The sequence below is a fragment of the Leopardus geoffroyi genome, chromosome B3, assembly GCF_018350155.1.
Source record: "Leopardus geoffroyi isolate Oge1 chromosome B3, O.geoffroyi_Oge1_pat1.0, whole genome shotgun sequence".
NCBI classification, from domain to species: Eukaryota; Metazoa; Chordata; class Mammalia; order Carnivora; family Felidae; genus Leopardus; species Leopardus geoffroyi.
Window position 1 is genome coordinate 79,641,539 of NC_059337.1, and position 24,940 is coordinate 79,666,478.

General features: G+C 35.5%; 1 protein-coding gene across 3 annotated transcripts in view; it reads right to left on the bottom strand.

Annotated features, from left to right (window-relative positions):
* Positions 1-24,940, bottom strand: part of PRKD1 (protein kinase D1) — a 334,322-nt gene that overhangs the window by 32,984 nt on the left and 276,398 nt on the right. For all 3 annotated transcript variants that reach the window (XM_045450589.1, XM_045450590.1, XM_045450591.1), the window contains 9 exons: positions 23,085-23,295; positions 22,841-22,918; positions 20,509-20,713; positions 18,926-19,049; positions 17,198-17,275; positions 15,204-15,483; positions 14,105-14,157; positions 11,785-11,857; positions 9,349-9,455 (listed from right to left, as the gene is read on the bottom strand). In XM_045450589.1, coding sequence (XP_045306545.1) covers positions 9,349-9,455; positions 11,785-11,857; positions 14,105-14,157; positions 15,204-15,483; positions 17,198-17,275; positions 18,926-19,049; positions 20,509-20,713; positions 22,841-22,918; positions 23,085-23,295 — 1,209 coding nt within the window. The remainder of the gene's footprint in view (positions 1-9,348; positions 9,456-11,784; positions 11,858-14,104; positions 14,158-15,203; positions 15,484-17,197; positions 17,276-18,925; positions 19,050-20,508; positions 20,714-22,840; positions 22,919-23,084; positions 23,296-24,940) is intronic.

A 24,940-nucleotide genomic window follows, 5' to 3' on the forward strand; every position in this document is an offset into this window, starting at 1 on the left:
AATCATGGGGCTTTTCAGAATCTTTAATAAGTGAAAGACTGTATTCACTTCTAAGATGTGGGATGATCTGAATATAAGATATCAGACACATATTTTTTAAACTGTCTTAATGAGGGAATCTTTACCCCCATCCCCTTCCATGAAGGACCGACTAGTATTCTTCCAAAAATACACTTGGAAACACTGATTTAAAAAACATTTTATATATTATTTAATTTAATTCCCCAAAACATTCCTGCAAAGTAAGCACAGCAAGTCAGATGAATTCGAATTCATAATTAAGGAAATCAATGCTAAAAAAAGATTTACCCCCCCCCCGCCCTGCCAAAAAGAGAGAGAGAGAGAGAGAGAGAGAGAGAGAGAGAGAGAGAGAAGAAGGAAGAGTTTTAACTTGGAACCTGACTTTTTGACACTAAGTTTTCATTCTGACTAACTTCTTACTGAACAGGATGCCTATTTGGAAAAATCTCTAAGTTCATTTTCTTTTTCTTATAATAGATCTTTGTTTCCTTTTTTCCTCCATGTTAGATATGTATATACATAATCAATGGGCTTCATTTTTTGGAACATGCAGAAGATAACAAGATTATCTCAGAGCTGCAAAACATGTCTTATCTAAAGAAACAATTTCATGAAAATTCTTCATGCAATAAAACAGAAAGAAATATTTTAAGAAATATAATAAACATATTCAATGAAACAACAGAAGTATAAACTAACCTCTTCCTACACACTAAAAGAAAAGATACTCAAATGTTGCATATTTTTCTCTAGAGAAAGAAAAAAAAATGACTCTTTCATGATTTTTTTTTAAAACTACCAGTTTGCAAAAATTTTCATTTTCCCACCCACACTTGGCAATATTATTTTCTGGTTTTCTAGCATGATCATCTTTTCTCCACCTCCTGATCATCCTTCTAGACTAAGGGAACAAAGCCGTTTACTTACACATTGACGTTTTTAGACAAAATGGTAAAGAATGCTTTATTATCTACTGGCATGCTCTGCAATTCTGTATTCCCCTGGTTTCTTCAGTATGGCTAGACAATTTGTTCAATAAATATTCACTGAGCACCCATCAGGGGCCAGGCATATGTTAAAGTGTGTTCAGCCCCAGTCTAGGCTCTGAGTCAACCATGTTCTTTGTTAGGATGAAATAATGTTTCTAGGTTCTATGTGTAGGGAATTCAACAAGTTACAGGAACTGGTTTCTAGAAGCTAGACTCTATAGCCTAGTTGTGGCAATACTAGTAACACCTCGTAAGTATGGCACCTTTACTTACTTATATGCCAGGCACTGCTAAGAGTTTCACAAAATTATCACATCTGAGTCTCACAACATCTCTACAAGGTTTCCTAGGTAAGGAAACTAAGGCTCAGGGAGCTTAAGTAATTTATCCAAGTTCCTAAGAACTCTTAAATAAAAAGTCTGAGCTTTGAACCCAGGCATCTGATTCTAGACCTCATGCTCTTTAAACACTATAGTATCCATTGCTTGAATACTCTCTGTGGACTCAAATCCATTTAGAACTGGGGTCCTGATGTTCTAACTGGTGTGCTTTCAAGGTCCATGTTACTTCAGTCTCCTCACTATGATCTCACAGCCCATCTCAGCATATTGTCTAGATTTCTGAATGCTGCCTGTGGCAAGTCTTCTCCATCTCAGTGTCCCCTCTACCTGTTATGACATCCACCATGACAAATTGCCTTGACGATTCTTTAGCTTCCTAACTGGTGGGACTTCCCCTACAGCTCAGTCTATTTCTAAACCCATATACCACCACAGTGTTGTTCTATATTATCACATCCTCTCTTGATCTTGAGGTTCCACTGTATTTAAAAGCATCACTCTGATATGTTCTCTGCCTTTCTTTGTACCCAAAGCCCAATTTTTCCCCCAGGATTCAGTTTTTGAGACAGCCTGTAACATCAGGAACAATTAGCAGCTATTCTACAAACTCGTCCTCCTTAACAAATACCACAGTTTTCAAATTAGAACTTAAAATTTATTGATTCATACAAAAAGTATTATGACAAAGGCCCTGAGAAAGAGTTTAAGAAAATACAGTATGTGATTTAAGATCATTTTGTCAAAAGTTAATCGGTTACTTATAAAGTCTTTACTACCATGCTAGGCATTGTGGAAGCTGAAAACAAGGTGTTGCTGAGACCTTCAAATTTGTTTATGATCTAATTATTACATAAGAAGTATTCAATAAATGTTACTACTTTATATGAAGACTAGAAACCATAGATAAACAGGAAATATGGAAAACAGCACAAGACTGGGAGATCTGGAAGGTCAATCAAACATGGATAAACCAAGTAAACCAGGATAGGCATCCAGCCTTGGAATTAAAAGCTGAGCAATGGCCAGAGGTTAAGACTAATGATGAGAACAATAATTCAAAGAGGAATGAAAGGTTCAGTTGAATAGGAGTGATAAGGTACAGCATGATCACCTACGATGTAAAAAACCCAGGAAAAATAGATTTGATGAAATAAGAATACTACTAAGCTAGGGAGGGATAGGATGGAAACCACTAAAGACTCATCTGGTTGGGGTCTTCAGATGAACCAGAGAAAAGGCAGGGTCAGCAGATGATGATGGAGTGGGATTGGGGGATGAGGAACCAAGCTATCAGAATATCACCTGTTGCAGTAATCAAGGCATGAATTTAAAAGCTTGGTCTAGACTAGTGCCAATGGAAATGTTAAGGATGAAGTTAGGGCAAATGTGTAGAAAGAAAGATGAGGAACAGGGGCACTTCGTCACTAGCAGTTGAAAGGAGCAAATAGCCTATAACAAGGTTTTCTTGTCGTCAAACTTTTTTCTCTATAATATGCCATCCCCAAATGTTATTTTGCTCATAACTTAAAAAAAACAAAAAACAAAAAAAAAAAAAAAACATTTCAAGCAGAATAAAATCCAATCAACCTGGCAAAATATGTAAGGTTCTCTATGAACTCACACGAAATCCATTTCCTGGTCTTACTGCGCACTCTGACTCATAACAGCAGTCTCCTAAGTAGTTATACTCTTGTGGAACATAAAGATTTTTAAGAGCTATGGGAACAGAGCATAATTTTAAGAAAATCTGTTTTGTTTATATCTGTATCCCTGCTGCCTGGAACATGGTGGGCCCTCAGTTATATACGAGGAATGAATGAATGAATCATACCAGTCCACAAATTATCTTCTAATACAGACCTGAGAATAGCCATATAGCTTTTAAATTCTCTATTGCGGTTTCTTTTCATAAAAATTTTTCTCCCTTACAATGGATACTTCTCACTAACTCCAAATAGGAAGAAAAATCCTCAGGGAGAAAAGTAGAGAGAAAATGTGAAATACTATATTGGTCTCAAGTGGCTGACACTAACATGGAAATCAATACTTGTGTAACTTAATTTCTAATTCACACTTTCACCAAAATTCAAGAAGATTTAATGGATTTATTAATGGAGAGGGGACTGAAATGAATTTCTGAAGATAAATCACCATTTTTGTTTGTTTTCTCTTACAAAGTGGCTCCTACAGTTAAAAAAAAAAAGAAAACTATTGCTGAATTCTAACTCAAACACTAAGTAATAAACACCCACCAACTTATGAACTGAATTAAAAAATTAATCTCAATAAATAGTATACTTTCAGTAACACTTTATTTTTTATTTAAGAAGTACTGATAAAATTTTACAGAATAAAGCTTTTACTAATAATTATAACTTAATCCAAAAGTATGTTTTAAACACTTAAAGTGTGGTAATCAAGAAATTTTAAATATATACTTATTTTTATTGTAAATAATTATGAAAAGGAACCAACAAAAGACTTCCAGGTATAAAAACACATTACAATGGAATATAATTTTGTGGGAAAAGTGAAATATAGGCAAAGGAAACAAGGAATGTTGTGAATTATACTATTGTTAAAGAAATGCATATTCACATATTTTTTTAAATGGATGATAAAGAATATCAAATGTCTATGACATTTAGATTCTAATGCATACATTTAAAGGAGTTCTATAATAGCTTTATTTTTAAATATTGATACTTTAATATAGTACAAAATTAAAACTCTTTAAAATATGACAAAATAGTTCTAGCTGTCATCTTAAAAATACACAGTTACAAAGTTTTTTTTTTTAGAATTATTTTTGAGATACATGATGAAAAATGTTTGAAGGCCACTTTTCCAAAATGATCTAAATTTTTCTACTCATTTGTCACAGAATATTTATTTTATTAAGGTAGCCCCTCAGCCTAATAGCCCTTTCCAGCATTTCTCTGGGTATAAAAACCTATGAATCTTTCAAGATTTCATCAGTGCTATATTTCTCTTGGAAGCTCTCCCTGATTCCAACATTCTGGCCTCAGTCATAATCCGTGATTTCTTTCACTATATTTCCACAGCTAACACGATTTGCAGTTACTTGTACCTGACTGCCCAAATAGACGTCAGACTGAAACTTGGTAGGTTTCATTCATTTTTACATGGGCCAGAAGCTCAGTAACTTGCTTTGTATAAAGGAAGTATTTCACAGTTACTGCTGATGGACTTAATATTTTTATTAATTGAAGAAAAGGGTTCTTGCCTTAGAACCTGGAAGAATGATTAAGGTTTAAGCGTTTGGTTTTAGGCTGGTTGGTTTGGGGTAAGACCGGCCCAAAGTGGAGATGTCCTAAGGTCAAAGGTCTGAGACTCAAGTGCCTGTGGAAGATCAGAACTCAAAAGATCAATTAAGGAATGACCTGGGAAGGGATGACAGAGGACTCCCTTAAAGTGGATGACCTCACTTCAGGAATGAGTCCCATATTAGTATGGGCCATTTAGATGAAAGAAAGGAGAAGTTCAGGAAGAGAAGTTGGAAGGACTAGCAGGGAAAGAGAAACAGGATCTGATAAGTGCAGGGGGGAGTGAGGACAGAGATTTGAAAAAGGAACAAATGATCAATGCTCTGCAAGGACTGAGATAAAGACTGAAAAACAGCCAAAGGGTGATAGGCAGGCAGAGGAAGAAAACAAGGGGATGGCAAAGGGCCTTGCATTTTCTTTAAGAAAGGCAGGGAAACCGAAGACCAGGAAATCTATGAACAAGAATGAAAAGAACAGAGCACAAATCTAACAGAGCTGCCATACCAAAGGGAGAGTTGGATGCAGCTGTGCAAGGCAGCCCAGACAAATCCCAACCACACTTGGCTGTTGCTGTTGTTTTGTTTTGAAGTTAAGAGACACATGAATGAGAAGAGGAGTGCCTCCCAATAGAGAAACCAGAATAATGGAGGTAATTTTGGAGGTTAGTGCAAGGGATATATTTAACTTATGGCCTGTAAAATTCTTATGTATTTTTTCTATATTATGTATTCTATATTTTTAAATTGCAAAATGCTTTCATACCTTGTATCATAAACAGAAGTGCTTGTGTTTTAATTTTGACTGAACAAATCTGTGTTAATAAAGTACATTAAATATATATCATACCAATATCATTTACTGTAGGTTTTTAACTTTCTAAGTTTGCTTAAGATAAAGTTTCATCTCCTTGTAAAGGTCAGTTTTCTGTGATATTCCTAATCATTAAACAACAATTTTTTTATTCTTTTTTGTTGTCATGAATAGGAAAAAATAATTTCAAATTTTCCATGTTTTTTTTTTAAATCAAGACACAACTTTTAAAATAATAATGTAAGTAGGATCCCTTGGGGATTTTATGAAATGTTTAACATCTACGTTAATTAACATTGTTCTGAAACACAGTAATAATAATGAAGTATTTACATCTAATGAAAGCAAAGCTCTTCTAAATGATATAAGTAAGGGATATTAACTATGCCATAAGATTCAGACTTGCCTCAATTTTTCAACTATTTAAAGATATCTGAAGAGCTTAATTTTCTAACAGCTGAATCAGATTTTGGAAAGCCTTCACCTAGGTTACATAGAAAGGAGAAAAGGGAGAAAGAAAGAATTCTTTCACATATTCCATAGTTACACAACTTTGAAGTCTTCTATAAGCTAAGGAGCTTTTTTACAAACCACAGAAACAAATTAGCATTTGACCAGAGGACTAGGAGAGCTGCATGGGCAGGAATTTCTGCCATCAGTCACTTTAGTCAACATGGCCACTTCTGGAGACTCAGGAGGATGGGACAGGGCAGAACTTGTGAACTCCAGGTACAACCATAAATGAGGACTCCAGCGTTTGTAAGTAGGGAACCACAAGGCAGAGGATATCAAATGCTTCCAGGAATCACTTTTATATCCAGAGGGATGGAATTCTGTTCCATAAGGTTAGTAGAAGAAAACCTTTCTCACCATCCAGTTGACTTTGATCATGGCACTTTGTCTGAACGTATCAGTTAGTGAGTCAGAATTCTAACCCCCACCCTCTATCCCCATTACTGCTTTGTCTTTTCAGGTCCAAAAAGATGAATTCTAACTTTTAATAAAAATATAAAATGAGGCAATGAGGGCTTTCAGAGAACTAACCACATTAACCATAGTTAATCTTTCTTAACTAACCAATTAAACATTAATAGCAAATGCGGACCAGATTCCTGCTACCTAGTGGGATATTATGTATGCCATCTTATGTGACAGGATGGTGTTTCTGTACAATTTTATTCAACAAATATTTGCTAAACACGTAATGTGCACCAGGAAAAAAATTCTTGTGTTTGGGATACAACAGTAAGTGAAACCATGATATCTGCCCTCCAGATGTGCACATTCTAGTGAAGGGGCTGGGGTGAGAAACACACAACAAATACAACAAATGAAATTCTGTAACAGACCAGAAGGCAATTAAGTGCTATGGAAGAAAAAAAAACATAGATCAGAGTTAAGGGTGGTACAGGGGTATGGATGTGAGGGGGTTTGAGTGGACTATATTTTTAAATAAGGTGAGAGTGGCATTTATATATCAATGATATGAACTTAAACATCATTGTCTCTGGATATTGAATTATAATCTTTCTGGGAAGCTGATAAATTTGACAATTGGTAAAAAGGTTCAAACTTTTTTTTTTCATTTGTTTCAGTTGGAAGATAGGATGAGCTCCCTATTTTTGATGAACAAATTTTGAACCAATTGGCAACTTTATGATAAAGTACAAACTACTGAATCCAGGATGTGCATATAATTAAGCCAAACCTTAATAAGACGCATAGTACATGCTATGTGATTGAAAAGTCAACACATAAATATGCTGCAAACATCTGACTAACGGAAGGCATAGCCGAGTGATTCAAACTAAGACTCATGACAAAAAGGATCTGTGTGTCTCTGCCTCCACTGTAACCACTGGACACGGAACAGTACTTAGTTCATGATATGTGTACTCAATCAATACAAGTTTGATGAAAAAAGTGAAGACTGGTTAGGGCCAGTGGGGAGGAGTGATAAGCAATGAGCATTTCTGAGATTTCAGGCCATAATATGAGAACTGTTCCAACTCTTCATGTACTCAAGGGGCAGAATTTGACTTTCAACCTAACCAAACTTTTTTTTTTTTTTTTTTTTAGAAAACCATAACGAAAATGTTGCCAAAGCCTGTTTATTGCAACTGAGTTGTTGATTGCATCCACTCTTTTAGAAGAGGAAATGGGAGGCAGTTTATGCTCAGGTGTACTTTATTTTTCTACCTTACTATAGAATCAGCAGCTGATAACATACAGACATGCTCAGGAGAGCCAATTATAGGTTCTAGACACAGAAAATCAGACATTCAACATTGATCTAGTCACTCTCTGCCACTGCCATAAAATGTAGAGTGACAGAGCCATGTTAACCAAGAAACTTCCCTCATGTCTGGTAAGGAAGGATAAACGTCTCTGTACACATGCCAGTCTGGATGTTGGCCTGTTGCAAAGGATCTGCCTTCAGGACACCATGTGGGAGTGGAGACGGGGACGGCAGGGGCCAGGGTTGGCAAGATGTCATTGACTAACTTTTCAGACGTCACTGACAGCTCAATGTTGCCAAGTTAAGAATTTTCTTAAAAAAAATCTTTTTCGGTAACTGATTAGCAAACGCCAAGCTATGAATCTATGAACTGGCACCTTCAGAGCCGTGGTTATCATCTTCCCCATGAAAACAGAGAACACTGTGGTAGTTCTCTGTGTTACATAGTTGTTCAGAAGCACAAAAACACCATCTTTAGAAATTCTTAGTCCCAGAAAAGTCTATGTTATTTTTCTATGTATAGCAAGCATTATTTTTGGTTGTCCATGCACATGAGCTCCTTTAGGGCAGAAGTTGCATCTTCTTCAACTTTTTATTGATGACACTCAATAAAGTGCAGTTAAATGAAACAAGTGAAGAAATGCAATATGTTTTGCTTTGTTAGTGATGTTCAAATGAAAATTATTCAATAAAGCTATGAATTAGAAATTACGACCAGCTTGCACAAGTAGAGAATTATGGCGGTTATATAAAAAAATGGCCATTTATCAATGGCCTAATTGTCTAGACTGAATAGCTAGGTTGACCACATTTAGCAAACAGTTGCTCAATTTCCTTTTAGTCTGTGGAAAAAGTTTTAACAGTTACAAAAAATTGTATATACCACATAATATGTCTGACTAACATATTCTGGCTTGAAAAGGGATTGGGGTGCCTGGGTGGCTCAGTCGGTTAAGTGTCCAACTTCGGCTCAGGTCATGATCTTGCAGTTCATGAGTTCGAGCCCCATGTTGGACTCTGTGCTGACAGCTCAGAGCCTGGAGCCTGCTTTGGATTCTGTGTCTCCCTCTCTCTCTGCCCCTCCCTGCTTGCATGCTCTCTCTCTGTCTCTTTCTCTCTTTCAAAAATAAACAAACATTAAAAAAAAAAAGTAAAAGGGATGACTGTTAATGAAAGGAGTTAAGGAACATGCTCAATATTAAGGGAAACGCTTACTTTGAGAGACAAAGAGGACATTAACAATACCAAGATGATCTGAATCTCAGGCATACATTACTCATTTACTTGATATGCTGACAGTTACATACTCAATTCATATAATTATCACAGCATAAAGGTGGAATGTTTATGAAGACAAGGTCATTTACAATGTGAAACAAAATGGTCTCAGCATGTCCACAATGAGCAAATGCTGAAACATTACCCATTTAATGAGCATTAATAATGTATTAAAATCCAGAATTAGGTACATAAAAAAGAACAAATGTTGCCCAGACTCAGGAAAGATACTACACAGGTAGTAGTTCGATGCTTGATCTGCCTTTCCAGTTATTTTAAAGTGTTCCCAAAAATCTACGCCACAGATATTTGGGTAACTTTTCTTTGTTTTGAAGAAGTTGGAGGAATATTTTAGAGCCTCCAAAAGAAAAGCAAAGAAGTACCTGTAGAATTGCAACCTCATTACGAAGCTGGCTTTCTTGTTTGGTTGGAAATCTTAATTTGTCAATGATTTTAATAGCTACGTCTCTTCCTGTTTTACGATGTTTTCCTTTAAAATGAAAAGGGGAAATATTAGCATAATGTTACTAAATATCATATATATTAAAGAACACCAGAATTTATAAAGATAATTTTAAGAATTACAAAAATGTTTCACTGAATAAATTAACATTTCTAATGAGCACCAACTTATATCCATCAAGATTTCATTTCTTGGCTCCATTATTCTGAATCAAATATGTACTATAAAATCAGCCACAATTTAGAACACAAAAGTGGGACATTAAAAGCTATACCTATCAACAGCCTGATATTTTCTCACAAAAATATGTGTTTTAGAAACAGGATATTGAACTACTTAATATGGACAATATGATACCACCAGCAAAATGCTCTCCTTAAGAAAGTATAATTTTAAAGTCCTGGTAAACTAATGCACATTAAAATGGAAAGAATAAAAAGTCTTGGCTCTCACTTACTAGCTTTGTGACCTTGAGAAATAATTTAAACTTTCTGAGTTTTTGGTTCCTCATCTTCAATGGTAGGGCTGTTGTGAGCATTAGATGAAATAAGATATGTAAGGTACACACAGTACCCAGGTAATTATACACACTCACCTTCACCATCACCATCATCATCACCATCATCACATGACAGGCCTTTTCCATACATTACATCCCATTTAATTCTCATAACAAACCTTATAGGGAATCTATAGGGCACCCTCAAGCTCTTCACTTCTATACTACTATAATGTAGTAGATACAGAATACAGTAGTAGTAAATATGAACATGAAAACAGGAAGTCGACCTAATTACTCAAGTTTTTTCACATACAAACTACACTGAGATTCAATTGTTCCAACATTTGTTGTAAATCTGGTGTTCCTCCCCACTCTACCTCACTCTCTTCCTGTTGACTCCTTTCAGACTGCTTCCCTTCACTACCAGATTGTCTTGTTTTCACATTCTCTGCTTCCCTAACACCACTTATTCTTTGACGCACTGTGATCTCTACTCCAACTCAGCCATTTTACTTTCTACAATCTTCAAGGTCAGAGCCTTTTTTGTCTCTACTCCTCTGCTGCTACAGTACTTGACCTTTCTTCTGATAGCTGTTCTCATCTGCTTCATCCCCTGTGCGTCTAGGCTTAACTTTTCAGTTTCTTTGTGGAGGCCTCTTCCTGGGCCTGCTCTTTTAGTATTGGGTATTACAAATTATCTGGTCTCCCTAACTTCATTTCTTACCCCTACACTATGTGCAGTTGTGCATCCTTATTATGCTCTACTTGCAAGACTTTTTCTTTTTTGTAAGCAATTATTACAATGTAGAGCAATACTCTGTGTAGTACTGTTACACTGTTGTGCAGCAACAAAAAGCACAATGGCTTCTGACTTATGGTAGGTTTTCCATTAAAAAAATCATTTGAGCATTTTTTAAGAATCAAAATCGCTTTTTTTCTTTTCTTTTCTTTCTTTCTTTTTTTAAGTAAACTGCATGTCCAACGTGGGGCTCAAACTCATGACCACAAGATCAAGAGTCACATGCTCTATGCCCTGAGCCAGCCAAGCACCTCTAAAATTACTTTTTAGAACAGAATATAATTTAATCAGTTTTTAACTGAAAATGCATAATATTATACTACCATAAGTCATATTGAGTGAGACACTATGATAATTTCAGAGCACTCCCACCTCACAAAAAAGATGATTTTTTAACTGATTATATCCAGGACAGGAAGTTATGATGGCATTTTATAGGGCTGGTAAAACATTAATGTTAAATGTTTCTTAAAGCCTTGAAGAATATAACTGAACTGGCTAGAATCTAGAACAGCAAAGGTTAAAGTAATAAATTCACCAAATAGCTTGACAATAAGAAAAAGGTAAAAATATAGTCTTTCATTTCAAAAATGTTAAAAATGATAACCTTAATGAATACGTACATTGTCAAGAATATTAGAATTAAAAAATTATTTTATCTAGTTACACGAATGGATTTCTGTAGAGTTCTCATCTAATATGCTAAAAGGAAATACTAAATAGTAATTAGTTTATAAATTATAACTTCCATGATTCTCAATATTTTGTCTAAATAAACCAACATCTAACCAGTATTATAGATAGAGTTTGTCAATATGTAAGCAAAAGAAGTGTTTTAGGAGTAGAAAAATTTCTCTTAGAAGACAAAAATACCCATTTTTCCCAATAGTGACTATCTTGAGAAATTTTGAAAAAGGTAAAACACAGAGATAGATATACACACAAACATATATATACACACAGTGTTGTCTGTTATGTTTTTATTGGAGATACTGTTATTCTACATAAAGTAGCTAAAACTCCAAGTTAATAAAAATACTAGTGAACTAACCTACCTCCGTAAACAATTCCAAATTGCCCAGAACCCAGTACTTCATCAGGAAAAATTTGATATACTGTGCTGATGTCCTATAGGCACAAGCCCAATGAAAAACAAACATGAAGCAGTACAAAGCATTAGTCCTGATAAGTTATATAAGTCTATCATATATATCACAAATACTATTAAATATTTTAACATAAACAATGAGATTGTAGGTGCTAGATGAACTCTACAGTATCACTGAGTATTCAAAGCACGCTCTACAATTAACTGAATTGTAATGTTTTTTGAAAACTGTTTGGCTCTTTAATTCCTTAAATTCTTCCTCGTATAACTTAACATGTACTTAACAGATCCAGACAAACATATAAGTACAGACATACCAATAATTCAGTTTACTCAACAAAGCATTTAATTAAATTTCTATCAAATATATAAAATAAAATTTTCATATGTATAGACATGTTAAAAAAAAAGAAAACTATTCGGCTCTTAAGCAGCATATGTTTTTCTCATGTTCACTCAAATATGTTTTTACAGAGAAATAAGACTTAAAACTATACTATGGTACTTATTGTAAGTATTCAAAAAGGGATTTGCTTGTTGGGATGGTTATTTAGAAATTTCAGGTTAAATAATCATGGGTCCAAATCACATATCTATGCCAGTCCTGATTCCAATCACCCTACTCTCTATGGTTAGGATGGTGAGGATGCCTCTATGGATCATCCACACCCAGATGAATCTAAACTGAAAGGGCTGAATCACCATGGATTGGAGATAGCACAGAAGGATGACAATCCATTGTGGAATTCTCATCTGTGAGGTAACTAAACTCTTCCATTTTTATAAACCACTTCTGGAGATCACATGATCCAAATGTCTAGTCTTTTCGAAAAAACTGCTAAATAGAGCATTGTGTTTTAATCTAGGTCTTACAGTCTCCAATTTGATGACCACGCTCATGAAAACACAAACAGTACTTTTCACTTAATGTATTCCTATTCCTATTCTATCATTCTGAATTTTCTGCATATCCTCCACTCTTGTACTCTTTGTCTTTTTAGAGAAATAGCCCTTTCACATCACTTCATATTCTATCCACTCTTATCTTTTCCTTTGTGCTCTTCCCTAGAAAACAATCATGCATTGTCTCTATCCTGTTATCCCTTCAGAGTATCCATGGGTGGGTTCAAGGCTGTCTGGAGATAAAACAAATTAATACTACTCCAGTATTTCAAGTCCAAGCCACTCCATCTTCTCCACATGGCTCAATGGCCCACCCCAAATTTTCAGGGGACAACTGTGGCTGAACAAAGTGGAATCACTAGACAGGTATCTAGAATTTTCCAAGAGGTTTATAGATCAACCTTTATTTCCCCAAATATTCTCTGGCTGAGCAAGAACAACAGGAACCTGCAAGTGTCTAGAAGTGTACTTCAAGACTGACAGCATAAGAATACTATGAAGTTTTCCTAATTCTCTTTAATTCAACTTTGATTTCCAGTTTACTTCATGCCACCGGAACAAAGTTTGCAAAGCTATAACTAGTGATGAATAGAGTTTCACCGAGTTTATTCTTTAAAACCTAAACTCACATCAATGTAAGTTAGGCTATAAACATCATGCTTTTGGTCATAAGTATAACAGGCAAAATACAGCAAAAGGTCTTGAGTCATAGGACAGGGTGGGAAAGGCTTGATTACATTTTGGCTGCCTGACATGACATGTATAAATGACAAAGCATAATAATGAAGCATAATAAGTTATCTCATAATATGTCTATAATTTTCAAAAACTGAGTTGAAAGGATGGAGTTATGTGGAGCAGCTGATGAGGGTGTTAGAATATGGACTATACGTTCTGAATTATGGAGTTTTCTGAGGTCTCCTTGCTACATACAAGTGACTCTAAAAGCATTTCCAATGCCTTGTCCTATGACAGCGCTCCTAGGTGGCAATCAAGGAATAAGAATAAGGGCATATTTAAGCTACTCATGCAACTCAAAGAATTTATTTTGTTTGGTATTGTGTTATATCAACCATTAAAATTCTAATACCAAGAAGGGCAAATGTGGGAAAAATCAGTCACTACATTAGAATTATTCATCTGAGATGAATAATAGGTATTTAGGAAGAAGACCACTTAAAAAATCCACATAATGCAATGTTTCTAAAATCTTATGGAAGAAAAATATCCAAATAGACCCAATTTTATTTTCTAGAAAATACTGTAAAATTAAAATGTTAGATAAATAAAAATGCATTTTAAGATCCTTATTTTCCAATAAAGAATCACATTACCAAGCTTTATATTAGTAGGTATATACTCACCACATTTTCTTGAATCTGGCAATTTGATACTGAAATACTCACAGAAATCTCTCCTGGAAATACATGTTAAAAAATACACAAAGGAAGTAAGTGAAGTAATAGCAAAACAGGTAGATACATGTTATCTAATCAAGCTGAAGGGTTGTTTTTAAATCACAGCAATTAAATGTTTCTAGGAAAAGTTCATTACAATATTTCTTTCCTTTACAATTACATATTTACTCTGTACTTGGTTTTGAAAAAAAGAATATTTTGTCAGTTTAGAGTCTGGAGTCATGAAGCCTTGGGTTAAATGCTGGCTGCCTCTTCACAGCTCTGGTAAAGCTGAGACAACTTAATCTCTCTAGGGCCTGATTGCCTCACCTTGTAAAACAGGCAAATCATTAACGTCCATCTGTTCGGGTTGTTTTAGGGATCATAATAGAGACCTCCTGTAAAATCCTTAGCCATAAAATAAACATATATAATCTATTTCTATGTACACTGGGTTAGACATCAATTGAAAAGCTGTGAAAGAGCAGAAGATAACATACTGTGATATGAGAAACAGGTTTTTTTCCCCCCATAGGATTTGCTATTAATAGCCATTATAAAATTTAAAATTACATATTTTTACATAGATATTCCTCTAAAATATCTTTTTAAAATTCATCCTCAACCCTTGATCATGATTGCATTTTGGTAAAATCTGCCTCATTCTACTAATGAACAGGGATTTCTTCCTGGGATACAATTTTCTAGAGCTTCCAAGTACTCTGAACACCCAGTATCCTACACAGAGTAGGACAGTTTTGAGGAAACATGTTAACTCAGATATGCAAATAGCAAGACTGGGATTCCAGATCAAACTCAAGCTGACTGGATTACTCCTTCTTTTACGACCAACAGCTCTAGGTTTCTGCTATTGCCTAATAAATATACAGGGTTTACATGAATTTGTTCAAATTTTCATATAAAATTAAAAAAAATAAAATAGGATCATTTAATGAAATATCTTAGCAGCTTCCATATAGAGACCCTATGTTCACCAATAAACTAAGTCATCCCCAAAGAGGCTCTCTTTATCTGTTCTACAGACACAAAACTAGAGCAGACTCACTGTGCGAGTTGGTTCCTGAACCTACAGTCGAGCCCTTGGGTATGACAGGCATGAGAGCATGCTGGATGGCCATCTCCCACATCCTGGCCACATCAACGCCAACGCCACTGGTGAGGACACTGCTATTTGGTGGTGGGCTGGAAGGATTGACCACATTTTCTCCCACGTAATACACTACATTTGCTGTAGTGATCTCAAAGCAATGAGGATTGGCCCCATTAGGAATTAAAGCTGAAGGTTTTGCTGGTTCCAGAGATAAAATTTCTGATAAGGGGATTTCCTGTGGAAGAAAGAGTGTAGTAACTGCAGTTTATCAAAAGTATGTAAACTTTCAAATAAAATTCATGCTAGGCACATGTGACAAACACAGAATACTAGTAAGCAAAATTCAAAAATACCTGTACTAGGGGAAAGTTTATCATCTCCTCTCACCAGAAAAATTCAAGTGACCTTTCAACTGTGTTCATGTGGCAAGAAAATGTATGAATACAAATAATGGTTTTGAACCTGCATCAAGATCTAAGAATATAAAAGATTGACTTTTATACCTATGAGGTAGAATCACAACACTTTTGAAATGCATTTGGATATGCATGGCTGTTTTTAAGCTTTGACTATCCTTTAAGGCACTAAAATGAATCATATAATTTAATTCAATAGATGTTAATATCATAATATTGCCAAATGAACAGTTTTAGTGAGGAAGGCCTCAGAGATTGATTTTAAAAGTAGTTGCTTGGGGCGCCTGGGTAGCTTGGTCGGTTAAGCGTCCGACTTCGGCTCAGGTCATGATCTCACGGTCCGTGGGTTCGAGCCCCGCATCGGGCTCTGTGCTGACAGCTTAGAGCCTGGAGCCTGTTTCAGATTCTGTGTCTCCCTCTCTCTCTGCCCCTCCCCTGTTCATGCTCTCTCTCTGGTCTCAAAAATAAATAAGCGTTAAAAAAAATAAATAAAAAAAATAAAAAAAGTAGTTGCTTTTAGAGGCGCCTGGGTGGCTCAGTCAGTTGAGCGTCTGACTTCAGCTCAGGTCATGATCTCGCGGTTTGTGAGTTCGAGCCCCGCGTCGGGCTCTGTGCTGACAGCTCGGAGCCTGAAGCCTGCTTCAGATTCTGCGTCTCCCTCTCTCTCTGCCCCTCCCCTGCTCATATTCTGTCTCTCTCTCTCAAAAATACATAAACATTAAAAAAAATTTTTTTTAAGTAGTTGCTTTTCAAACAATTTTGACATTAAAAAATTAATCACCACATTGTCTTCCCAGAGGTATGGAATGACTAAGGAATAATGACTTTTAAAATAAATTTTTAATTTAAAATGTAATGAGGTTTCCTTTCTGTGTGAGAACTGTGTGGACAGTGGACACAGAGAGGCCTGTCAACTATGGCTGAGTCCGCATTAAGTTTGAAGGAGCAAGTACATACTGTTTTCACTATGAACTTCTTTCAGAGGCACCTTCTACTGGGTGATACATGTGTGACATCTGTATTATTTCATGTGGGGAGACAAAATGAAAACTGCTGCCAAATGTTTCTCTAGAGGAAAGTGCTCTTTATGAATATCAGCAAAGCATGAAGACATCACATGATGTCTCTTAACCCTCCTGGCAATGTGCTGTGAGGCTATTTATGAAAAAAAAAAAGCAAAAAATGCTGGATAGAATGGATTTCAAGAATTTTCTTGTCACTTATCTGCCAGGCCTTGAATTTTCTAGTTAAAATATACATATCTAACATATTCAGTTAAGATTCCTTTTCCCCACCACCATCCAATAGGGCCAGAAGCACTCCACAGGGAAATTTGAAACTCACAGATGACTAACTTGGGGTCACAATCTGATTCTCCCCAAATCTGCAAATGTCAGAAAAAAAAATATCTGTGGGAGCAAGCACAAAATAGTCATGTCTGCTAGATGTATTTTGTGTTCCTGATACCCTAACATTCTCATGAGAAGACAAGAGTGGGCAGAAGACTCCAATCAGGGAAAGAGCCACCCTTACCTTATAGTACCTGCTTCCTGTGTCATTTTGAAAGAGGGTAATACATTTGCTATCCAGTCTCCAATAGTGTCGTTTCCGCTGAAACAGAGGTAAGATTCAGGATCGTTAAAAATTTTTTAAAACACTTACAGATTAAAAAATAGTACCCAAGATTGATAAAAACATAAACATTTTCCCATTGGGGAGATAAGATCTGGTGGTGGAAAATTCATGGGCTATGGACCAGGAAGATTCACACTTAATTTTAGATTATAGAAGATGACTATTCAGCAAATGGGTGATACACTTCTGCATCTACATCAGAAGGTTAGGAATAATAAAGGAGGTAATATATTAACACCCAGTGCAGAGTCTGACACTTAGTACATGAATAGTAAATAATTCTATTTTAAAATTTATTTGACTACTTATAGAGCTAGAGGTGGATTTGTAGTTTGCAATGAAATTAAAAGGGTTAAATATAAGAGCTATAATAAGAGATAATGAGATGTAATATTTATGCATACTCATTATTTCAGAATATAAGGAATGCCAAGCTGATCCAGTCAAATATTTTGGCTTCCATTAGAAATGGAAGAATTCTGAATATTACAGAATAACAAAAGAATATTTTGGAGGATGTCAAGTCTGATTCCATGATATCAATTTAACTAAATCAGGGAAATGCATCAAACTCTACCTTGTCTAAACATCACAACAGATCTAAACTTCTATGATTTGGTGATTAGGTTCTTGTTGAGTCTAGGTATATGTTCTACGATTTTAGGGTATGTATGTGTGTGCATGTGTATCTGTGTATTCATCTTTTTAGACAAAGAAGCCCTAGCAGTGTTCTTGGTCTCATCCACAACTAACCTTAGACCAGTCAAATATACTAGATATATTTTAAATACTGTATACCATGTCTAGGAAGAACTAAAAGATGATATTCAGTTGGATCCCACAATAAGTCATGTAAATCTCTCTCCAGAAGAAAATACTGATATTACAAATAGTGTACTTAGGTTCTGGTTGTCTATTTGTTAAAAGAAATAATGGAGATCCTATAGATAGGAGGTGAGGAATAACCACCTATCTCACTACCAGTAAGTGAGAAAGACGCTTATCACCAAATGTCACTTAGTTCAACAAAAATGAAGATCAATTTTTTTTCTCTCTTACACACATGCACAATCTCATTTGCCACCTACTAGAAGAATCTGGAGTAGTGAACACCTCAGACTACATTTAAAAAAATTAAAATATGTTGTCCTTTATCTAATACAGTATAGGATCACTGTATTCCTGAATAGGTTAGTTGTTAAGTGAACACTTAACTAAGGATTTGAAAAGTATACGAATTATAGTTTTTTTCTCTCCCTAAAATGCAGTGTTTTTTTTTTCTTCAAATTCTGAATCCCAGAGGAGCATTGAGAAAGCACATATTGTCGTTTTCATTACTGCTATAAAATGACAGGTATTCATTCAAGTAGTTTGGAGACCATCTCAAGTAATAGAGTCAATGATTTTGTTTCCCTGAGACTGCTGCCTACATTTTTTTCTAGCTCAGTTGCTTGCTCAACTATATCTGACACCTAGAGAATGTTAATGTGTTCTATCTGATCCTATGCCATGTCTGAGCAGAGGTTTGTTCCTGGTAACTCCCATCCCATAGTCTCGACAAGGCATTAGCAATTCTTCAAATCGAAGCTAGCAAGTAGAGAGTGCATTGCTGGCTGTGGATCTTACCAGTGTGTCTTTGCTGGTATAGTGGACCATCCAGCCTTCTTTCATCACTGTGCTGCTTTTCCTCTTTGTGTGTTTGACAGACTGCACGACTCTCATGAGCGGGATATTGTTGCTTGTTGATGGACTTGAAAAGTCAAAATATTTTGGGAGAGAAATGCTTTTAGATACAGATCTTTTCCTGCATAAAACCTTATTTCAGCTATTGCAGAATGAAAGTCAAAAAACATTCATATTGCATTTTTGGTGAAATGTACTGTCAGAATATCATGGTTCAGAATCTGGATTACTCTGAGTGATAGGCACTTTACATGTATACTTTAAAAATTCTGAGGCAGGATAATAATCACCTTATCTTTAGGTTGAACTGCATGGTGTTAAGTTTTCGGGTAAACATTAGATTACTGTCTTACTGTACTGAGGCCACCGTATTCAGAACCACACATAAAAGTTTATTTGCTTACTTATTACATATTACAGTCAAAATATTAATTGTACATAATATCATTTCACATGAATTTGAGTCTGGATAATCTCATAAAAAGTAGAATCTGCTGTTTAAACTCTCTTTTAAATATTTATCATTCATGGAATTATGCTGATCCTTCATCGCTTTCTTTGCCTGTCTGGTCTGTCTCTTCCTGTCTTCTTCTCTACCCCTATGCATAAATGCAAGCACCTTTCCGAATATTCTCCCCATTTTGAAACTACAGAAATAAATGTACACCTTCAAAGACAGTTGGGTCATAAGGCTGACATTTTCCAGTAGTTAAAAAATATTTCTTATGCCATTCATTGAAAAAATATAATTATTTTATTGCTCTACTCCCATGAGCAATTCCAGATTGTCAATAAATATGGCATTTGTAAAATGGACACAAAATTCTGAATACATTTTATAATATAAATCAGAGGCTGAGAAACTTTTTCTGTGAATGACCAGGTATAAACATTTTTAAGTTCTGCAGAATACTGAACTCTGCCATTGTAGTACAAAAGCTGCCATCGACAATATGAATGGTCATGCCTATGTTCCAATAAAACTTCATTTCAAAATAGGCAGCAGCCTGATTGGCCACAGTGTGCTGATCCCTGATATCAAAAATGGGGATTATTTAATAATCAAGAAGCATATAGATTATTAAATCCAAAATATAAAATGTTACATACTTCTGAAGTCAGACAGTAACACAGTAAGATGTAGACATATGTGATATTTGTGTTAGGGGTCAGCTTTAAGGCAGATGGTGTCTGTTGAGGTTGGCCCCCGATTTTTGCAGGCCCACACAATGAGCGCTGAATAAACAGTAATTTAGTAGTAAACCTGTGGATGGCAAACATGAGTACCTCTCACATGCAAAAGGAAAGGGATCATAGAAAGAAGCAATGCTAGGAAGAGGATGCAAACTACACTGCTCCAAGGCAATCTGACCTCCTCACTCCACCAGCTCTCCTCTACAGTTCAGAGAGCATTCATAAGCAAATCAAGCAAACACTTGAAATTTCTTTTTCGATAGATTAAAATATCAAAGTGTCCTAAAAAGTAAATCCCCCTATTGGACTGAAACTGGGAGTACAGCCCTTACCTGATAGTTCTGTTGGACTCCTCTGGGTCTGGGTCTGGGTCCTGCATTTCCCCGCTGTCATTCTGACACTCTGCCATCACCACTTCGGTGTCTTGAACCATTGCTTCTTCCATGTCATCCATGAGCCCACTGTTCCTTTCACTGTCATTGTCATCACTCCCTTCTTCCATGACCACATCAGACTCTGCCCCAGGGCTAAGCAAATCTGAAAAATTGTTTTGCACCCATGGTGATAAACCTGAAATCCTACAGTCGGGGTTACAGGAGTTAGGCAATCCTACAACATATCAACTGGAAGCCCTAAAAAAAACTTATTTCAAGAACTTATCTTCTCTTTCCCTTTCCTTTTTTTATTTCATAAGTATCTGAACTTATCAGAGGATGAATATATAATTTTACATGCAGATGTTTCTTTTTCATGCCCCTAAGCCTAAAAAGATGAAAAGTTATGGAGAGCCTTGGCAGGAAGCCAAGGGTGGGATAGAAACAAACTTCTAGGAAGCAAAGTGATACCAGGAACAAGGGAAGAGGAAACTGATCTATTTCAGTAGCACAGCCCTTGTGGGAAAAAGAGATATATGCAAAGATGAGGGAAACTTTCACATCCAAGACTGGGGGTCATTGATTCTTGCTATTCTAGTAACTTGAAGTCATGGATTCCAATATATTAAATTGGCCATATAAGCAGCAGCTTTTAAATACTTAAGATATTTGATATTTGAAGTAATAATGAATCATGTAATTACGCATTTGATGGTAATGCCACAAATTATAATGACAGCTGACCCTTGAACAACATGGATTTGAACTGTGCGGGTCTACTTATACACAGATTTTTTTCATCAATATAGTACTATAAATGTATTTTTATTCCTTATGATTTTCTTAATAACATATTTTTCTTTTGCTTACTTTATTGTAAGAATATAGTATATAATACATATAAATACAAAATATGTGTTAATCAACTATGCTGTCATTAATAGGCTTCTGGTCAACAGTAGGTTATTAGTTACGTTTTTGGGGAGTCAAAAGTTATAGTCACGTTTTTGACTGCATGCAGGGGGTCAGTTCAAGGGTCAACTGTACTTACTAATGCAGAGTACTTATTTTAAAATTGGAAAATAGACTGATCAGGGACCTTTCTTAGCCTGCCAAGCTTGAAAAATTCACATTTTACTAGATTTTTCTGACTGTATGGGAAAATGCAATTTCAAAGTAATCCACAGTATCAAAAACTGCACTGTTTCCCCTTAGTTCCAGTTATCAAGCACATACTGACATTTCCTGGGCCTGAACAAAGTGAATTCTACATGCCACAGAAAGTAGAAAGATTGCCAAGCTTTCCATTTTGGCAGCTAATTCATAAATCTCCAAGGCAGAAACTAGCATAGGAATGCTTTCAAGAGACTTCCCCTCCTCTTCTTCTAGATATATATTTCTTCTAGAGAAGAAAATTCTGGAGCAAATATAACCATTTATTCTTCAGAGTTTTATCAACAAAAATGCTCAATTGTTTCTCTGGTCTTCTGTCACCATTTTTTCCCCAGAGGAATCATAAAACTGATACTAGACTGAAGGTATAAAGCAGTCCACTATCTACAGAAAAAGTTATCCTGGGGTACTAAGTCAAATATTTGCTAAGGCTGCATTAGAAAGACTACCTGGGGAGAAAATGTAAGCTGTTCCTTTAGGATATGGTATTTTTCTTAAGGTGTCCTTCAAAGTTAATTTATGCCATTAGGATTTCCCCAATAGTCCCAACTATAAAACACAATATATATTTTCAATTAGCTGAATTAAACTTCTTTGTATTGTTATTAAAGACTCAAGTTTACAAGAACACACATAATGGAATTAACTGAATGGAGGAAGGGATGATTATTTCCTGATGGTCAGTCTCCGATTCTTCCCTTCCTTGACAGACAGGGAAGAAAAATTAATCTCCATCTCAATGCTTGGAATTAAAAGGACAGAGAAAAAGAGACTGAGAGCTATAACTTGCAGGCATTCCAACATTTTCCACATTTTTGAACAAACTAGGACAAGAGTATTAAAAAGAGAGCTGAGAAAGAAACTGTAGACATCCAAGTTTTCAGTACTAGCTGTGCACTGCATAAAAATCAAGCAAAGCTCTTTGGTTTTTGTTTTCTTTTTTATCAAAACTCAATGATGAGTGCTTTTCTACAGTAAAACAGAACAACCTGAGCCCATAATTTACTTTCGGCTGGGTCACAAGTATCTGAACAGAAAAAAGAAGAAATACAGCTAAGTCATCATGGACACACTCCTGAACAGGAAAGAAGCACAGCGTGACTGATCTTTTACCTACCTCCATTAATGGTCACTTCGCCGAGGCAGTTGTTTGGTACTTTGGATGCACAACGTTTGTGACAGTTGAATCTGCAGTCTGATCATAAAGATTTTAAAAGAAAACAAAAACATAGAATTGATAAAAAAGAAAAGTTGTAAAAAACAAACAAACAAAAAAAAACAGTGCCTTCAAATGGCTGAGGATTAATTTCCGGATCAAAGTTTGGCTGGTGACAAATATTTGGTGGCAAGATCATCCTTACCTTTGCATTGCAGGCCCTGCCTAAAAAGCCCCTTGAGAAGCTTCTTGCAGTACTGGCACACTGTGGGCCTGGTGTAGGAGTGGATGACGAATGTGTGTGGCACTTTCACTTTAGACATCAAAATCTTGTCGAGCTGAATTGGTCGTCCAATATATGACTGAGAATTTGACCTCTTTTCTCGACCAATAAATGACTCTGATGGTGACTTTTGCTATATGTTTGAAATACAATAAAGGATAATAATATGTAAGAGATGACTTGATATAAACACACACACACACACACACACACACACACACACACACACATATTTTTTTTTAAGTAGGTTTCATGCCCGGTACACAGTCCAACATGGAGCCCAATACAGGGCTCAAACTCACGACCCTGAGATCAAGACCTGAGCTGAGACAAGAGTCAGACACTTAACCAACTGAGCCACCTAGGCACCCCTAAAAGTATATATGTTTTTAATTGCATTTTGCCTTACTATTTAGCAGTTTGATCCATAAGGAAATGAGAGTAATAAATTAAAACTGTGTTTCTGTTATTTAATGTAATTTATACCTCCTTTATTTCTCTCATTTGACCTATCTTATTTTTAAAAGTCTAAAAAGAAGAGAACTAGAGATCAGAATATTTGAACCTGATTTGTAGGAGTTTGAAAATATTTTTGGCTTTAAAAAAGTAATGTAATTAGTTGTAATACAGAAGTATAAAATTGAAAGCAAATAAAAAATTGTTTTTAACCCCACTACACATGTTATTTGATGGACATTTTCTAAAGTATTACATGCCATGGTTCAAAAAAGGCAAGCAGTTCAGCAAGGTAGAAGATAGCAAGTAAATCCCATCTGTCTGCCCTACATAGTACATCACCTGAAAAGTGGTTACGGCTCCTTTGGGTTCCTCAAAGAAAAAATAAATATGGCTTTATGCTATTCCTCAACAATATAAAAGTGAAGGGTTAAAATTATACTATCATTTTTACAACTGGAAAACAAATAAACTAGTGGACTATATAAGCCACACAAATATGGGTGTTTCTTTATAAAGATATCTCTGTGCACTCTTGTCTCCATTTTAAAATTATTTAATTAGCCCAGTACATAGATTTTTTTCAATTAAATGAATTAAAATTTACTGTGTCTTCTGTTTTTGGACAATTTCATATAGCTCTTGATATCATGGAAATGTACTTGGGAATCATCAGAATAAATGTACTTTGAAATCATCAGAATAAAGGAGGAACTGAATTACTTTTTAATAGTTTTATTATAATTATACATATCATTTATTAAGCTCCTACCTTTAGTAATCATTGTGTGAGGAACCTTACAAGATAGGGTTTATTATCAAAAGTTCAGCCATCTAAGCTCATAAAGTTGAAGTATATCCTCTTGAGTCAAAGGCTAGTGAAAGTCAAAACATGAACCTATATTTGTTTGCCTCCAGAGCCCTTATATTATCACCTTACTCAGTCAGTGCCAGGTTTGGAATGATTACTGACAAGATATTACTGACAAGAGATTACTGACAAGATTACTGAGAAAGAAATCTTATTTACATACATTTTCTAACCGTTTCAATGACTATTGGCACCAAAAGGTAACACCATTTATTACCAAATGGAGAAATTTTGATTTGCCAATTCACTAGCTATAATCAAAAGAAATCTGAGATGAAATTTGTCATAGGGATATTATGTCTACAGTTACATTTATAATTACAATCCCATAAAGATAAATCCCATAAAGATAACTGTAAAGGATAATTACCCTGGAAAGTTTCAACCCACACAGAGAAGTCTAGGGAGCTTAAAGATAGGCCACAGGTTTGCCAAACCAGAATCATGAATA